At 39.6% G+C, this 17239-nt stretch overlaps 5 protein-coding genes and 1 non-coding gene across 6 annotated transcripts; 5 read left to right on the top strand and 1 right to left on the bottom strand.

Annotated features, from left to right (window-relative positions):
- Positions 1-602: 602 nt before the first annotated feature.
- On the top strand, positions 603-5056 carry LOC111796853 (D-amino-acid transaminase, chloroplastic-like). The gene is made up of 7 exons (XM_023679641.1): positions 603-712; positions 895-1114; positions 2569-2623; positions 2735-2793; positions 3694-3866; positions 3940-4613; positions 4692-5056. Exons 3-7 carry the CDS (start codon positions 2587-2589, stop codon positions 4787-4789), a joined length of 1041 nt encoding a protein of 346 aa, XP_023535409.1. The 5' UTR covers positions 603-712; positions 895-1114; positions 2569-2586; the 3' UTR covers positions 4790-5056.
- Positions 5057-5898: 842 nt separating this feature from the next.
- Positions 5899-7316, top strand: LOC111796857 (uncharacterized protein At4g28440-like). The gene is made up of 2 exons (XM_023679644.1): positions 5899-6306; positions 6847-7316. Exons 1-2 carry the CDS (start codon positions 6063-6065, stop codon positions 7035-7037), a joined length of 435 nt encoding a protein of 144 aa, XP_023535412.1. The 5' UTR covers positions 5899-6062; the 3' UTR covers positions 7038-7316.
- An 11-nt stretch (positions 7317-7327) lies between these two features.
- On the top strand, positions 7328-7435 carry LOC111797774. The gene has a single exon (XR_002815600.1). It is a non-coding gene; the product is annotated as a U6 spliceosomal RNA (small nuclear RNA).
- Positions 7436-7686: 251 nt separating this feature from the next.
- LOC111797408 lies at positions 7687-8208 on the bottom strand. Its single transcript, XM_023680395.1, has one exon. It carries the CDS (start codon positions 8206-8208, stop codon positions 7687-7689), a length of 522 nt encoding a protein of 173 aa, XP_023536163.1.
- On the top strand, positions 8132-12133 carry LOC111796854 (uncharacterized exonuclease domain-containing protein At3g15140). Its single transcript, XM_023679642.1, has 7 exons — positions 8132-8274; positions 8555-8897; positions 9279-9481; positions 10040-10120; positions 10736-10861; positions 10992-11115; positions 11721-12133. Exons 2-7 carry the CDS (start codon positions 8652-8654, stop codon positions 11916-11918), a joined length of 978 nt encoding a protein of 325 aa, XP_023535410.1. The 5' UTR covers positions 8132-8274; positions 8555-8651; the 3' UTR covers positions 11919-12133.
- A 1051-nt stretch (positions 12134-13184) lies between these two features.
- On the top strand, positions 13185-17232 carry LOC111796855 (RNA exonuclease 4). Its single transcript, XM_023679643.1, has 9 exons — positions 13185-13385; positions 13466-13538; positions 14119-14197; positions 14648-14729; positions 15001-15109; positions 15713-15801; positions 15872-15936; positions 16028-16106; positions 16868-17232. The coding sequence occupies exons 1-9, from the start codon at positions 13317-13319 to the stop codon at positions 17012-17014; spliced, it is 792 nt and encodes a 263-aa protein (XP_023535411.1). The 5' UTR covers positions 13185-13316; the 3' UTR covers positions 17015-17232.
- Positions 17233-17239: the final 7 nt, after the last annotated feature.

Here is a 17239-nt window from a genome sequence, read left to right as displayed (position 1 = left end):
TTGTATATATTTAAATAATATGTAATGAATTCACTTGTGTTATTACCAAAATACCCTTATCCCCCACCAACTCTCTATTATATATATATATATATATAATTTTGTAAGAAAATATATGATTTCATAAGTGGATGGAAAATTACAAGATAAAAAAAAGTAGTGCAATTACTTGATTACCCTTATGCAAGAGATTTAGTTAAAATACTATAATTGAAATATCTTATTTATTATTTTACTAATTTTGTTTTAAATTAAAATTTTTGTGTAGTGTGCTAACCTTCAATTGGTCAGCAATAAACATGTTTTTATATCCAATTGTTTTTGCTTTTATACCTAATTATTGGAGTGAAAGTGGAAGCAAGATTGATCGTACTCACACACTTACAAACAAAAATTAAACAAAGAGACAAAATTTTACTTGGTTACGAGAAAAAGAAATTTCAGTAGACGGTAGAATTACTATAACCAAAGTGTTTACAAATGTATCTCTCGTACTCTTATCTACAGTGACTTTACATTACTCCACTTATTAATTTTATACGTGAATATTAATCAAAATGGCTATAGAGTGAGCTTCGTTCTCGAGAATGTCGATGAGGACACTGCCAGAAAGCTGATTTCTCTCGCCATTGCCGATCCATCTGCTTATTCTTGTTTTCATACTGCCCGCGCCGCTCAACAGGCGCTTGTTCATTCTTTTCAGTCTGGGAAGGTTCGGTTTCGATTTCGATTTCGATTTCGATTTTCATTTTGATTTTGATTTGGATTTCGATTTCTCCCCTGTTTTTCTTTTCCGTTTTGGTGCATAAATTTCTGGGAACTGTTTCTCGTTTCTTTTCTTTTTCCCAAGAGAAAGAGTATCTATATAATTACTTTTGGTCGATTACCTTTCAGATTGCAGAGACTGCAGAAAAAGCTTGGAATTCTTGTGATTGCTGATGAGGTTTATGGGCGTCTTGGTTTTGGAAGTAAACCCTTTGTGCCGATGGGAGTTTTTGGATCAACAGTTTCTGTTCTAACTCTTGGATCTCTATCAAAGAGATGGGTAGGAGCAGGAGGGCGATTCGGGTGGCTTGTGACTAATGATCCATCAGGCACATTCAGAAAACCCAAGGTTCCCACCATACTTGATTGCTAAATTATCCTCTGGTCTTCATATCTTATGTTTTGTCTGTTTAAACAATGAAAACAATTAATATTCTTAAGCAAAACTCCGAAATATGTTCTCAAATGATTGTAGGACACAATTTATGCTACTGATATCAGTTAATAGTGACTGCCAAATGTACAAAATTATTGAAATGTGGGAAAGAACACTGTGATTGAGGACTGTGGAGATGAATGGAAATGCATCCGAATGTCTAGGGTGTTATGATATCAGCTCTCCACTACTCCCGATCCTTGTGGCCTAACCAAGCTTTCCTGTGGCACATGCGTGTGTCACACTACTACTGGTATCTGTGGCTTAAGCGAGCTGAGCTACCTTATGACACATGCGTGTGTCACACCATTCCTGGTCCCTGCGGCCTTAGCGAACTGAGTTATCCTGTGACACAACCACCCTTGGTCCCTGTGGCCTAAGCGAGCTGAACTACCCTATAGAACATGCGTGTGTCACACTACCACTTGTCCCTTTGGCTTAAGCCAGATGAGCTACCTGTAGCACATGCGTGTGTCACACCACCCCTGGTCCATGTGACCTAAGCGAGTTGAGCTACCTTATGACACATGCGTGTGTCACACCATCCCTAGTCCATGTGGCCTAAGTGAGTTGAGCTACCTTGTGGCACATGCGTGTGTCACACCACCCCTAGTCCCTATGGCCTAAGCGAGTTACTCTGTGGCACATTAGTGTCACAATGAGGACAAGCGTTTCGAGACGAGTGTCTCGAGCGACTTTATTTAAAATAGATTTTTTAAGGACAATACGGGACGGCACATAAATGAAATAGCATGAGCAGGGAAGGGCGAATGTCTCAATCATTTGATTAAAACCAAAAGTTATAACGATGGGTCGAGGTAAATTATTTCCAATACATTCTTTACCATCACATTCTGGACCAATCTCCTTGTGAGATTCAAAATGGGCTACAGATAATGATCGCACTGAAAGACATGGAGATTCATAGGAAAGGATAATATAGTTTATGTTGACTGCAACTATAATGAATATAATATGGAGCCTTTGACCTATCTGCCGGCCTCTTGTCTGGTCTGAAAATTGTATGTTGGAGTTTAGTCTCTGCCACTGGTGCTGTGTTCTTGTTCTTTCTCCTTCTGCCACGAAGTATTGGCCAAAGGATACACCTTTTTACACTGCCCAAAAGACAAACCGATCAAAATAGAATCGGTCTCTTTCTCTACCCTCCAAATACTTCACGACAAACTTTCGAACAGTGAATCCCAAAAGGATTCTCTTTCTCACCAATATCATTTGAATACGACCCGACATTGAATTATTACAAGAGAAGTGGTTAGTTCTTATGATTCTTTATCGATCTCTACGCCCTTTATATTGGCAAGTTTTCAGTGGTTTCATTCACCCTTTTTGGTGCTTCTGCCCTGCAGGTTCTGTAAATTTCTTCAATGGAGGCCTCCAACTCTCGTTCTAATGAAACTGGAGGTGGGTTTGTTTTTTTTTTTTCGATGTTTTCGATGTTTTCGATGTTGGGTGTTTTCTTGTCTGCCCTTTGTTGTTAATATGATTGTTTCTGCTTGTGTGCTGATGCATTAGCGATTGGAAATGGAAGTGAAACTGACTTGAAGGTTCATGTTTTCTCATCATCATTCGAGGTAAGTTCTCCAAACACCCAATGTCTGATGGATCATTTTTTTTTGTAAGAGTCCACGTCCACGGCTAGTAGATATTGTTCGTTTTAGTCGGTTATGTATCGCCGTTAGTTTCACGGTTTTAAAACGCGTCTACTAGGGAAAGGTTTCCACACCCTTGTAAGGGATGCTCTATTCTCAACCAAAGCGGACAATATCTACTAGCAGTGAGCTTGGATGTTAAAAGTAGTATTAGAGCTAGATACTCGACGGTGTGCCAACAAGGACGTTGGGTCCCCTGACAGCATGGTTTTAAATCATGTCTACTAGGGAGAGGTTTCCACACCCTTGTAAGGGATGCTCTGTTCTCAACCAAAGCGGACAATATCTACTAGCCGTGAGCTTGGATGTTAAAAGTAGTATTAGAGCTAGATACTCGACGGTGTGCCAACAAGGATGTTGGGTCCCCTGATGGCATGGTTTTAAATCGTGTCTACTAGGGAGAGGTTTCCACACCCTTGTAAGGGATGCTCTGTTCTCAGCCAAAGCGGACAATATCTACGGGCCGTGAGCTTGGATGTTAAAAGTAGTATCAGAGTTAGATACTCGACGGTGTGCCAACAAGGACGTTGGGTCCCCTTGGTTGGAGAGGGAAAAACATTCCGTATAAAAGTGTGGAAACCTCTCCCTAATAGACGCGTTTTAAAACCATGGGCTGACAGTATCGGGCTAAAGCGGACACTATCTACCGGTTACATTTTTTCTTCATTTGGCATGGAAAAAGTTTGAGATGGTTATTAGAGGCTATGAGGCACTGAAACAATTGCAAATAGAAATGATCCATTATGGTTTCTTTGAATTTGGCCTCTAAATGACTAAACTTCCATTGCTGTTGAAAATGTTTTTCTCTTCCTTTCAAAACAGTTGCTCGAAAAACTTCATGAGAAATGGAGTTTGAAGAAGAAACCATATCCAGCAATGTATTCCAGCATTTTTGGTGGAATTATTACAGATCCAGCTATGATGATGATTCCGATCGATGATCACATGGTTCATCGAGGCCACGGCGTGTTCGATACAGCCATCATTTTAAATGGGTTGGTACATGAGAAAGTTCATCAAACATGTTGAACTGTTCTAGACTTCATTACTAACTTTGGTTCTTTACAGACATTTGTATGAGTTGGATGCCCACATCGACCGCTTTCTAAGATCGGCTGCAAAAGCGAAGATCTCGCCTCCGTTCCCCCGGTCGGTTCTTCAGAGCATTCTTATCCAATTGACAGCAGTATCAGAGCTCAAGAAAGGCACCTTAAGGTACTGGTTAAGTGCAGGACCTGGAGATTTCCTGCTCACACCCTCTGGACATGGCAATTCTGCATTCTATGCAGTAGCCATAGACGACGACTTCTCTCAATGTAAAGAAGGGGTTAAAGCCATAACATCGACCGTGCCGATAAAGACGCCGCAGTTTGCGACGATGAAGAGTGTGAACTACCTACCAAATGTGCTAACCAAAATGGAAGCTGAAGAGAAAGGAGCATTTGCTTCCATTTGGGTTGATGAAGAAGGATATGTTGCAGAAGGTCCAAATGTGAATGTTGCATTTATAACCAAGGAAAAGGAGCTTATCTTGCCTTGTTTCGATAAGGTTCTCTCGGGCTGCACCGCACTCCGACTTCTAGCTCTAGCTCCGAAGTTGGTCGAGGACGGGAAGCTGAAGAGCGTCGGAACTGCGAACCTTACGGTTGAGGAAGCCAAAGACGCTGCTGAAATGATGTTTGTAGGAAGCACACTTCCTGTACTGCCAATCATCTCATGGGATGATCAACCGATTGGAGATGGTAACATCTTTTTGTTATGATCTTAACTTTTGTTAAAGTGATAATGAATGAAATGTTCTCATTAATCGTTTGTTACAGGACGCGTCGGGGAATTGACGATGGCGCTTTCGGATCTTCTTTGGGACGATATGGTTTCGGGTTCTGAAATAGAGAGAATACCAGTTCCATACACTTGAGGATGTCAAAGGCTGCTGCTGCTGCTCAAGGAATGGTATCAGCTGAAAATGAACAGCCACCTGATTCTTACTGTCATTGTTGTCTCTCTTTTTTCGCCATCACTGCTTTCTCTGAACACGAATAAAAGGAAAATATCTATTCGATCCGTTCGAATAACGATTTTTTTCGGTGTTACTGTGTATATTCATCACGAACTCGATCGTCTTACCTTCCGAAACTTGACATCGACATCAATGGAAAAGGCCAATGTGCATTCATTCTTAAGATGTTTCAATGATTTTGGAAGTGCCTCAAACATTTGTTCTTGTGTTCTTCACAAATATGAACAACAATTAAATTTGAGAAAAGTTTGAAGTACAAAATTCAATGGGTTCTAAGAAAGAGGATCATGCTCGAATGAGCGATTGACCGGTCTTGTTCGAGTGTTGAAAGAACGAACGGGACACTTGGGAGTTTCTTCTCATCTAGCTCCTTGGTAAAGTTGCAAAAAACAAATAGAATTTGCAGTAGTTCAGAACATCACTCTTTCAACACTCGAACTTCAAAAGTTCAAGACTATATCTGGACTAGCTCGGCTCTACTCCTATCAAGGTCTAAATCTTTGGGGTAGAAATGAGCGTGAGTTGCGGAAAAACAAATAGAATTTGCAGTAGTTCAGAAATCTCTTTTTCAACACTCGAACTTCAAAAGTTCAAGACTATATCTGGACTAGCTCGACTCTACTCCTATCAGGATCTGAATCCTTGGGGTAGAAGTGAGCGTGAGTTCCGAAAAACAAATAGAATTTGCAGTAGTTCAGAACATCTCTTTTTCAATACTCGAACTTCAAAAGTTCGAGACTATATCTGGTCTAACTTGGCTCTACTCCTATCAGGATCTGAGTCCTTGAGGTAGAAGTGAGCGTGATTTTGAAGGAAAAAGAGAAACGAAGAAGCGGACGATCCTACGAAAGAATACCTAAGTTCAAGAACGATAGATCGAAAGAGTAAGTAAGTTGAAGATGATATATCAATTGATGTGTTTATTTATAGAAAGTTTATAACTTTGAAGCATTGGTTTATTATTTTTGTCAAATTATTTTGTGTTGGAAAAAATGTCGCAAAAAAATCAAAGACGAAAGCAGAATGAAGATGCTATATATACACACACCCACCCTGTAACAACCCACGAGTGACAGCACTAGAAAAAGAGGGAGACAGGAGAAAATTTCGATCGATTTACGCGGATTGGGATCAGGATTTGGCGTGCTGCTGATCTTCGGCTTCGGCATCAATGGCGACGGAAAAATCACCTACGCCGGCATCGAGATCAGGCTTGAGAAAGCCAGTCTTCGTTAAGGTCGAACAGCTCAAGCCTGGCACTAATGGCCACACACTCATCGTCAAGGTCGTTAGCTCCAATACCGTGCTGCAGAAAGGTCGATCGGTGTCACAGCACCTTCGACAGACGCGGATCGCTGAGTGCCTTATTGGAGACGAAACTGGAACCATTTTGTTCACTGCGCGTAATGATCAGGGTATGAATTTTGAAATCTTCCGTTGCTGTTACGCTTTATGTAGTGTTTTTCATGAATTGAGTAGGGAAAATTAGGTGTTGTTGGATCGCAGGTGGGGAGGCTAAATCAATGATTATGTAGATTGGAATGTTTGAACTATGTGCCCTAGAGCGATTATTAAACAATATGGATTGTGAGATAGGGTTTGGCGGATTACCTACATCTTACCGATGCGCTTAAAGGAACTTGAAACTAGAAATATGCATTGATTTTGCTCTACAAAACGTAATTTCATTATCAGTAGCTTGAACTGGATGCGTTAGAATGGCTAGGAAGAATCAAATCCCTGTGGTTTCCTGTTATTGACCATAATCTGCAGCTTGATAAATGAAGATTTGAACTGAAACTGAAGTGTTTGATGTTAATTTCTCACAAATCCCTAGCCCAATCTGCTTCTAGCTGGTCTGCAAACTATTGCCACTTGAATCTCTAGCTTTGAAATGAAATCTCTGCAATGAACTCATTTATCATGTTGTCTTATATGGTTATTTGTTTGCTCAGTTGATCAAGTAAAACCTGGGACAACTATCATTCTTCGAAATGCAAAGATCGACATGTTCAAAGGATCAATGAGGCTCGCAGTCGATAAATGGGGCCGCATCGAGGTCGTCGAGCCCGAAAATTTCGTCGTCAAGGAAGACAATAATCTATCTTTAGTTGAGTATGAACTTGTGAATGTTGCAGAGGAATGAGAAGAATAAGGCCAACTTTATGCATATAATCAATGGACATTGATATCAGTTTCCAGGTAATCTGCTGATGTGAATATATATATAGAACATCGCTATATTATAGTTTTGTATGGGTGAACGAACTGCCCCTTAAGCTCACACACAGTTTTCAATCTGCTGGGCATGTATATTGTATATTCTCGAGTCGTTCTTATCCAACCTGGTTTGTTTATCTTAAAACTTATGGGATCTATTTGATATTTTTGAAATTTAAAGACCGTGATAGCTCAATTGTCTTGATTCGTTGGCTAGTTAACATTTTTGATATTTTATCCTTCGGAGACCTCTGATATAGAGAAGATTAGCATGACCCTTGTGCAAGGATGACATGCACAAATCGAAAAATGGTATAAGAGTCACACATCATGATAGCGAGAACAACACTGGGTCCCAAGGGGAGCGGATTGTGAGGTCCCACTTGGAAAGGGTCTCCTTGGTAGACGCATTTTAAACCCGTGAAGCTGACACCAAAACGGACAATATCTTCTAACAGGCATCTACATGTTAACAATATATGGGTACCAACAACTTTATGCAAAAAAAAAAAAAAAATATATATATATATATATATTTTATTTTATTATTTTCTAATTTAAAATCTCAAGCACCGTTAAATACTATTCAAAATATCAGAAACAATCCGGCGGCCTTGGATGGCCGCCACCGTCCCCGTCAAAACCTCCGACGGCACCGGAACGCGAGGGTTTTTATTGAACTCTTCCAAGCAGCTATTCACATTCCTAATCGCAATCTCCAAAGTGTTTCTGCCGGTGGTGTAGTCTCCGGCCGCGACAGCCCTTTCGATTCCCGGAAAATCGCCGGCAGTATACCCCGTCGATAACCAGCAACCGTTCAAAATCGTCTTCAAAGCGGAATCCGGCGTGCTACGGAGAAGTTCGCCGAGTTTCTGCGCCATTAATCTGGTATTTCTCTCGGCACATCCAATGGCGATGACTGCGAGCCCACGGACGTCGGCGGTCTGGCTTCCGGAGGAGGATTTGAAGCAATCGGAACAAATGACCGGCTGTTCAGTCTTGCCGCAGACGCTTCCGATCAAGGCGGCGTCTGGTTTCACGAGAGAAAAGAGAGCGAAGAGGACGAGAAATTGAAACATGGAATTGGAGAGATTCATGTTTGATTTGTTAAATCTCCGGAATATCAGTGTCTGGATTAGAAGAACAATGATCTTCCATTGCAGGTATTTAAATCTGAAATCTGTGAAGCATTTGATTCATTGCTGCTTTGATTTTTTTTGAATTTGCATTTTCCATTTTTTCCATTTCGATCTTCAATGGTCTCCTTGAATTAATTATTTTCTTTCATTATAATTAGAAATTTTAAAACTACCAGAACTATAATTAAAAGAAAATTCAAAGTGATATTTCAATCAACTTTTTATAATATGGATATCTACAAATTTGATAATATTTATAAAATATGTATATATATATATATATATATGTATGTTCCTGCCGCAGAATTCGACCACCCCAACGTCCGTCGTCTTCTCTGCTCCGGTAGACCGTCGGAGTGTAGACTGTACATTAGCCGCTCACTTCCGCTCATTTCAAATCAATGTTTGTGAGAGCGCCGCTGCTTAAGGTTTCGTCATTCTACTCAGTCCCATGTCATTCTCTGGTTCCGTTGTCTCTCTCTGCCGCAATTTGTTCTTCTCCACGGACACCTTTAGCTATCCGATGTCATTCATCTCTCCCCACAGCCCACGAACCATCTTCTTCGGCTCCCTCTGAATCCCTCGATGTGGTGCATAATCGTTGGAGGCCCATGTGTTTGTATTACACACAGAGCAAGTGTACAATGGTATTTTTTTTTAATTCTGGATTTGAGCTGTTGCACTTGCGTTTTTCGAATGCCTCGTTGTTTTCTTTGCTTACATTTTCTGAAGTGACTGAAGATTCTACTTGATTGTGTGTGCCATGTGGTTAGTTTGGTGTTGTACACCACATGTTCGACGATATTCCTCAGAGAACTTTTGCTCGTTTTTCTTGCGTGTTAAGCTGTCTGCTGGTTGAATTTGGTAACCCACCAGAACAAAATTGGAAATGATACGAATTTACGACCATTTTCCACTATTGATCAGACTATTGTCTTATGTTGTGTGTTCTAGTGGTTCTTACTGAAGTTCCCTAGCTGAAATTTTGCAGCCAAATTTAGATATATTCATGTGACCCTGTTTTGTAGATGGATGATCCACTCCACGTAAAGAAGTTCAACCATGATATCTCCAGGGAGCTTCAGGTAGATGTTGCTAGCTCAAAACATATGCGAACTCAGGATATTGAGTTTTTTCTAGTGCTTGATTTGGAGGGAAAAGTTGAAATAATTGAGTTTCCAGTCATATTAGTCAATGCCAAGACACTGGATGTGACGGGTTTTTTCCACAGGTTCTACCTGCTTCTTTGTGACCTGCTCACTCTTGCTCTTTGTTATGCATTTATTATTTATCTTTCCGCTCGGCAGATTTCATATTTTATGCATCTCTATATTTCTCTGTTACCTGTTTTTTCAAGATTTTAATCTCAAAGAGCATGTAGAAAGAATCCCTTTTAGGCTTCCCCTCAAGATTTTTAAAACGATCTTGAGGGGAAGCCCGAAAGGAAAAGCCCAATGAGGACAATATCTATTAGCGGTGGGCTTGAGATGTTATAGGATGACTTACTACCCGGATGGACATATTGATTGCATGTAATATAAGCATGGAGTAAAATGTTAGCTTAATTTGGAACCATTTTAGCATATGTAATGTGTATTTAGGAAAATCGGCTTCTGTGCGGTTGAGAGATGACACTGACCGGCTTATTATGCTTGTAACCCCATCATGTAAAATGGTTTAACTTCTAAGAACGCCAACAAATGTTCTTTGGATGATTAAGAACAAGAAATTTATGGTTTTTCTTTTTTGGTTCTACGTTCTTTGACGACTGCCTTAAATCCTTCCTCAGGTTTGTTAGGCCTTCAAGAATGAGTGAACGAAGGATAAATGAGTACATTGAAGGAAAATATGGCAAGTTTGGAGTTGACCGGTATGTCTAATCTATGTGTGGTGAAGGCTTGATAATGTTCGACATTATTGTGGATTCATTTATTTCTTAGGATTTAGGACAAATATATTTCAAAACCTGATTGCATGGTGTACATGTCCAATGCTAATTAGGTAGGATGTGAGATCCCACATCGGTTAGAGAGGGGAACGAAGCATTCCTTATAAGGGTGTGGAAAACTCTCCCTAGTAGACGCGTTTAAAAACCGTGAGGCTGACGGTGATATGTAATGGGCCAAAGTAGACAATATCTGCTATCGGTGGGCTTGGGCTGTTACAAATGGTATCAGAGTTAGACACCGAACGGTACGCCATCGAGGACACTAGGCCCCCAAGGGGGGTGGATTGTGAGATCCCACATCAGTTGGAGTGGAGAACGAAGCATTCCTTATAAGGGTGTGGAAACCTCTCCCTAGTAGATGCATTTTAGAACCGTGAGGCTGACAGCGATATGTAACGGGCCAAAGCGGACAATATCTGCTAGCGGTGGGCTTGGGCTATTACATAGGACGACTTTTTCTTCGGTATGTTGACAAGTGCCGTTAAGATTCTAATAGACTTCTTTTTACTAGCTGATAGTTCCATATTATATTTTCAGTGTCTGGCATGACACAGCCATACTGTACAAGGATGTTATACAACAGTTCGAAGATTGGCTGGTTGAGCATCAGCTGTGGAGGAAGGAACTGGGTGGTGTTCTTGATCGAGCAGCATTCGTGACATGGTAAGCCTCCTTTTCTCGATCTACTTTTAAGTTTTACAATTCCTTGCTAAATTGTTCATTTATTCATATTGTGAATGTGCTATGTGTAACAGAAGTGTTGATGATTTATGCTATCTTTTACTTGTACCAGTGGAAACTGGGATATAAAAACTCAGGTCCCACATCAATGCAGTGTGTCAAACATGAAACTTCCCGACTATTTTATGGAGTGGATCAATATCAAAGATGTCTATCTCAACTTTTACCAAAAGAAGGTACGATAGTCCATCAAAATAAGAGTTTGTAGCATCTTGAGTGGGACGTAACATCGGCTAATTAAGGAGTTGATCATGGATTTATAAGTAAAGAATACATCTTCATTGGTTTGAGGCCTTTTGGGAACCAAAATCAAAGCCATGAGAACTTATGCTTAAAGTGGACAATATCATACCATTTTGGAGCCCTCGAACAAAGTACACCCTTTGTTCGACACTTGAGTTACTTTTGACTACACCTTTGAGGCTAGCAACTTCTTTGTTTGACAATTGAGGATTCTATTGACATGGCTAAGTTAAGGACATGACTCTATACCATGTTAGGAATCACGACTCTCCACAATGGTATGATATTGTCCACTTCGAACCTAAGCTCTCATAGTTTTGTTTTGGACTTCTCAAAAGGCCTCGTACTAATAGAGATAGTATTCCTCACTTATGAACCCATGATCTTCCACCAAATTAGTCAACGTGGGACTCTCTCCCAACCATCCTAACACTATCTGCTTTTGGTCACGATTCAACCTTATGTTTAGTTTCTCTGAGAATGGAGCTTACACGACCGATTATCGATGAAGTTATTTACTTTGGATGGTAATTACTAGGCGACAGGAATGGCGACGATGATGAGACAACTCGAAATACCCTTGGTGGGAAGCCATCATCTTGGTATAGATGACACAAAGAACATCGTGAGAGTGTTGCAGAGAATGGTTGCTGACGGTGCGCATTTGCAGATCACTGCTCGTAGGAATCCCAATTCTCCTCAACAAGTTAAGTTCCGTTTTGAGAACCGTATTTAATGGCGGCCATCTTCAGCAACTTATCATCAATATTTGTCTGGATGATTCTTAAATTAGCTACAAGAGATCTCATGAGGTGTAAAACTATGAACTCGTGAACATGTCGTGTATTTTTTAGCGCCTTTTTTTCTCGTTCTAACAATGGCACAAAGGAGATTGAATATTTAGAAAATTTATATTTTATTTATTGAGTTAGACTCAAACATTAGAGATAAGTTTACCTTCATTCTTGTATGGATAGCTGGATGATTCGAACTATAATATTTTAGCTAGGGTTCATGCATTAATTATGAAACAGCTTTCATTAGCTTCAAGGGTTTAAAACATGTCTACTCGAGAGAGATTTCCACACCCTTGTAAGAGATGTTTCGTTCCCTTCTCCTACTAATATGGAATCTCACAATCCACCTCACTTAGGGGCAGTGTCCGCCCTGTTAGACGAACACGACTCTCCACAATGATATGAGTCTATTCTGAGCATAAGCTCTCGTGACTTTGCTTTGGGCTTCCCCAAAAGGCCTCATGAGAGTATCTAACTTATCAGAATCATTCTTCTAACATGGTATGAGGGTCATGCCCTCAACTTAGTCATATCAATAGAATCCTCAAATGTCGAACAAAGAACTCCAAAAGAAAAAAGGAGTTGAGGCTCCTTGAAGGCATAGTAAAAAATGACTAAGACTCCAAAACAAAAGGAGTCGAGCCTCGATTAAGGGGAGACATACTTTGTTCGAGGGGAGGTGTTGGATGAAAGTCCCACATCTAAGGCATACTTTGTTCGAGGGGAGGTGTTGGATGAAAGTCCCACATCTACTAATTTAGAGAATGATCATAGGTTTATAATCAAATAATACTATCCCATTAGTACAAGACTTTTTGGAAAGCCTAAGGCAAAGCCATGAGACAAAGTGGACAATACCATACCATTGTAGAGAGTCGTGTTCGTCTAACACGCCCGATTCTGATACCACTTGTAATCTACCACTAACAGATATTGTCCGTTTTGGTCAATTATACCACTTGTAACCCACCGCTAACAAGAGAGACGTTTTGACTCCTTGGTAAGGAACGTCACTAATAACAATATATATATATTAATTAGTTGGCTAAATATTTAGATAATAACAACATACTATGTAATAATAAGATCTTATAGAAGTCAAATTTTCAAAAATTTAATTTGCATTTTGTAAAATAATATTTGTGAAGTTCAAATTTTTAAAAACCTTTTAAAAATAAATAAATAAATAATTTTTAAACGCACAAAGAATTACAAATTGGAACCCTTCTTCCTCTCTTTTCCCGTTTAGGGCCGCCGGGCGAGAAGACGGCCGAAGTCGACAGCTATCAGTAGTATGTGAATTGCGGAGTTGGCCTGCAAAGTGGAGCTTCAAGATTATGGAGTCTCAGCTCAAGAAGAGCGCTAAACCCAAATTGCTGAACCCTAATTGGGCGCTACTCCAACAAGTCATTCTTCTTCCCTCCATCCCTCCTTTTTCCAGTCTCTCTTTCTATCACTGATTTTCTTTGTTCTTCTGATCCTGCAGAAACTGAACCCTCATGGTTCAAAGCGATCCTCCAGTGTACCGAAATCCGAAGCCTCGTCAAATACCCTTTTAGGTAACAGTTCTTCTACCCTGGGTTCATATTGCTTTCTTAGTTTCCCATTGATATTTATCTTGTTCGATGAACTCTGTGTTTTATGAAATTTATCTGGTTTCGTTAACTGAACCATGCTCTTGTTTGGTGAACTCTGTGTTACTTATTATCTTTACTTCTGTGTGATTGGCGACGTATGAGCTTCACTGATTCAAACACAGAAAGTGAAAACTGGGTTTTGCTTCAATCATCACTTTAGATGGTGTATGTTTGCGTTAAGCTTTTGATTTTTCTAATTATTTTATTGTGAAGTTCTTAGTTCACGAAATGTTTAGGCTTGTTTTTTGTTTCATTCTAATGAATCCACCTAGTTTTTGTTGTCATAATCAGTGTATTAAATTTCGATGGGTGACATTTTCATTGATATTTCCACATGTCCATGGATATTAACATAATGGGTGGATGAACATTTCCATTATATTGTGAAAAAATAGATGAAACATCAGATAAAAGTAACAAATTGTCACTAATGAGATCTCGACATTTTAAACTTTGATCATAATGTCATGATTTTGTTAACTTGTGCGACCTGGGTTTACAGGAAAACGCAAGGATAGATCTGATGAGGAGTCAGATCACTCCAACAAGAAACTTCTCATTCCAGTGAACGATGACTTTAGGTAATCTCTTAGAATTATTTTAGATTACTTGAAGGACATAGTAGTTGTTGTCTACTTACTGTAGATGCAAAGTGAAAAAAAAAAAAAAAAAGCTACTTGTATAATCACCAACTTCTGGCTAAAAAAGAAATTTAATTATAATTCAGTCCTCGACTATCATAAGTAGCAAGCAAGTTCATGGGACTAAATTATGAATTACCTTGGAATTAAACAAATCAAGTTCTGTGTGGCTTCTAGCCCCTTAGTATTGGCAAAATAATAATAAATCAAAGCTCGAATTTACTTGATTCCCTGCTTTTGTTTTCTTTGCCAAGAAAGAATCGAATTTAATACTCCAAATAACAACTCGTCGGGGTTAAAATCAGAAGAAACATCTAGAATAAATAGCTGGGTTCCTTTGGAAGTCTAGCTCAAAGAATTGACGACTAACTCACTTCAAACTTTTGCCAGTCTTACAGATGTAGTAGCTATGGATTGTGAAATGGTTGGCGTGGGCCAAGGTAACAAAAGCGCCCTTGGACGAGTTACAGTGGTATTCAGTCTTTCATTCAATCCTTTTTGAATTTGATCACCTGTTATTCGTATCCATGTATTTGGTTTTTTAGCATACACGTGCAGAGGCAGACTCTTTATACCTCCTTCAATCAGGAGAGTGGATGGATTATTATTATTATTATTGTCTTTTTGGAGGGGTTGATAGTTAAAACTTTCATTGTCATATGTAGCTGCTTCTTGGGGCACCAAAGAGTGACGTTTAACTTTTATATATTATAGTTGCTAACAGTACTGCCAATTAATGACAGGTAAACAAATGGGGGAATGTTATATACGATGAGTTTGTACGTCCTATAGAGCGTGTGGTTGACTTTCGGACTGAAATTAGTGGCATAAGACCCTGCGACCTGAGGAAAGGTGACCTTAGTTTTCCTTATTTCTTGTAACATGTATATTTGGTTGTTTACATGTCTTAATACAATAGTACTTAGCTACCTAACATCTTTACCTAACAAAAAGCATTCTAGGGAAGAGATTGGAATCATCTGTTTCCTTGAAGAGTGTTTACAAGGATGCCTGATTTCTAGCTATGTACAATTATCTCTGAGAAAAGTAATGCTAGGTACTAAGAGGGAAGTGAAAGTGTGAAATCCCACATCGGTTGGAGAGGAGAACGAAACATTTTTTATAAAGGTGTGGAAACCTTTCTCTAGCAGACGCGTTTTAAAACCTTGAGGGAAAGCCCAGAAGGGGAAGCCCAAAGAGGACAATATCTGCTAGCGGTGGGCTTGAGCGGTTTCAGAAAGTTTGAGTAGGTAGATTAATGAAAAGTAAATTTAGGGTATTGTACTTTGCCCCTTGCTTTCAACAAGATGGCCTGGGATTTGGATTTTTTTAGTTCCTTGCGCTCAATCAGTCTTTCATCCTCTGATTTCCAATTGGGATTTACGTTTTTTACGTTTACTTTAGGTTTCGTTTCGTAATGCCATTGACGTAATTGATTTAATTTTTCAATTTCAGCAAAGGATTTTCCAACTGTCCAGAAGAGAGTGGCGGAATTGATTAAGGGAAGGATTCTTGTTGGCCATGCCTTGCGTAATGATCTTAAGGTATCTGGATTAATGTAGTTTATGGTTTAAAGTATAAATCTGAACAGTTAAAGTAAAGTTCTTTTGACAGGCATTGCTCTTGAGTCATCCCAAGAAGGATGTGAGAGATACCTCCGAGTATCAGTTCTTCCAGAGGTAATAATTTTGCTTCCCATTCAACTTTATAACTTCAACCTGTTCGATTCTACTTCGAAAAATATCCGTTCTCAAATGTTTGGTGACACAGGGGAGGATGTAGAAGAGCCCTCCGCCATCTTGCAGCTGAGGTTCTTGGCGTTGAGATTCAAAATGGGGAGCACTGTCCTGTTAGTTTTCTGATCTTTTCACCCTTTATATTTTTAGCTCCTTTTGTTAAACCGCCAAAGAAATCTCTGGGTATTGATTAACGACATGAGTTGACGTAGTGGTCAATTACGGTCATAAAAATGAAAAGGCTTAGAAAGAATGGATTCAAGCCATGATGACAACCTACTTAGGATTTTATACCTGACTAGTTTTCTTGACAACCAAATATAATAGGGTTTAGCCGTTATCGTGAAACTAGTCGAAGTTTTTGCGAGCTATGTTACTTGTTTTCATCCTAAGATTCATGACCACCAAAAGCAAGGACTCCCATCTCGATGCAAATTACGTGCGATGTCTGACCTGATTTTGCAAATTCTGGGAATCTGTATATCGTTCAAGCTTCCTCTATTACTGTAACGGCCCAAGCCCACCGCTAGTAGATATTGTCCTCTTTGAGATTTCTCTTTCGGGCTTCCCCTCGAGGCTTTAAAACGCGTCTTTCAGAGTTACATAGCGGAACCTGTGCTCATCTAGATACTGTCTCTTTGGGCTTTCCCTTCCGGGCTTTCCCTCAAGGTTTTTGGGCTTTCCTGGGAAAGGTATCCACACCCTTATAAAGGGTGATTCGTTTTCCTCTCCAACCAACGTGGGATATCACAATCGATGCCAACAACTTGCAAGAAATTTTATTCCGATCGGCCTTTTAAATGTTGTACCGTTCTGTCATGGGACATTTTGTTTTGAAAGATCTGTGAAAATTTGGCTGAATTTTGTTCTGTAGGTAGAAGATGCTCGTTCTGCAATGCTGCTCTATCAAAAGAAAAGTAAGGAGTGGGAAAAGAGTGTCAAAGCTGAAGTAAAGCTTAAATTGAAGCAGAAGAAACGCAAGCCAAGGAAGAAATCCAAGGATGGAGGTGGTGTTGAATGAACGATCAAACTCCTAATATCTTAATCTGATGCAGATCTTACAAAAATGTGAAACTTGCTTGCTGTAGAATTGAGTAGATTATAGTCATTCTTTATTTTGAGTGAGACCATTGGCCTGTGTTCTTGGCCAAATTTTGATCTTCAAGCTCAAGAACTACTGGTTACTAATATTGTACGGATACGTCAACTTAATATCGTAAAGCAACTTTTAATCTCAAACACAAGC

This window comes from Cucurbita pepo, chromosome LG06 (genome assembly GCF_002806865.2).
Source record: "Cucurbita pepo subsp. pepo cultivar mu-cu-16 chromosome LG06, ASM280686v2, whole genome shotgun sequence".
NCBI classification, from domain to species: domain Eukaryota; kingdom Viridiplantae; phylum Streptophyta; class Magnoliopsida; order Cucurbitales; family Cucurbitaceae; genus Cucurbita; species Cucurbita pepo.
This window is presented reverse-complemented; position numbering and strand designations above follow the sequence as displayed.

Bases quoted from the DNA above. Each gene is read 5' to 3' on its own strand.
- LOC111796857 (XM_023679644.1), top strand. From the start codon at position 6,063: ATGGCGACGGAAAAATCACCTACGCCGGCATCGAGATCAGGCTTGAGA. The intron at 6,307-6,846 runs GTATGAATTTTG...TTGTTTGCTCAG, and splicing joins CACTGCGCGTAATGATCAGG to TTGATCAAGTAAAACCTGGG.
- LOC111796854 (XM_023679642.1), top strand. From the start codon at position 8,652: ATGTTTGTGAGAGCGCCGCTGCTTAAGGTTTCGTCATTCTACTCAGTC. The intron at 10,121-10,735 runs GTATGTCTAATC...TTATATTTTCAG, and splicing joins GGCAAGTTTGGAGTTGACCG to TGTCTGGCATGACACAGCCA. The intron at 10,862-10,991 runs GTAAGCCTCCTT...TACTTGTACCAG, and splicing joins CGAGCAGCATTCGTGACATG to TGGAAACTGGGATATAAAAA.
- LOC111797408 (XM_023680395.1), bottom strand. From the start codon at position 8,208: ATGAATCTCTCCAATTCCATGTTTCAATTTCTCGTCCTCTTCGCTCTC.
- LOC111796853 (XM_023679641.1), top strand. From the start codon at position 2,587: ATGGAGGCCTCCAACTCTCGTTCTAATGAAACTGGAG. The intron at 2,794-3,693 runs GTAAGTTCTCCA...CTTTCAAAACAG, and splicing joins TTTTCTCATCATCATTCGAG to TTGCTCGAAAAACTTCATGA. The intron at 3,867-3,939 runs GTTGGTACATGA...GGTTCTTTACAG, and splicing joins ACAGCCATCATTTTAAATGG to ACATTTGTATGAGTTGGATG.
- LOC111796855 (XM_023679643.1), top strand. From the start codon at position 13,317: ATGGAGTCTCAGCTCAAGAAGAGCGCTAAACCCAAATTGCTGAACCCT. The intron at 13,386-13,465 runs GTCATTCTTCTT...CTGATCCTGCAG, and splicing joins ATTGGGCGCTACTCCAACAA to AAACTGAACCCTCATGGTTC. The intron at 13,539-14,118 runs GTAACAGTTCTT...CTGGGTTTACAG, and splicing joins CTCGTCAAATACCCTTTTAG to GAAAACGCAAGGATAGATCT.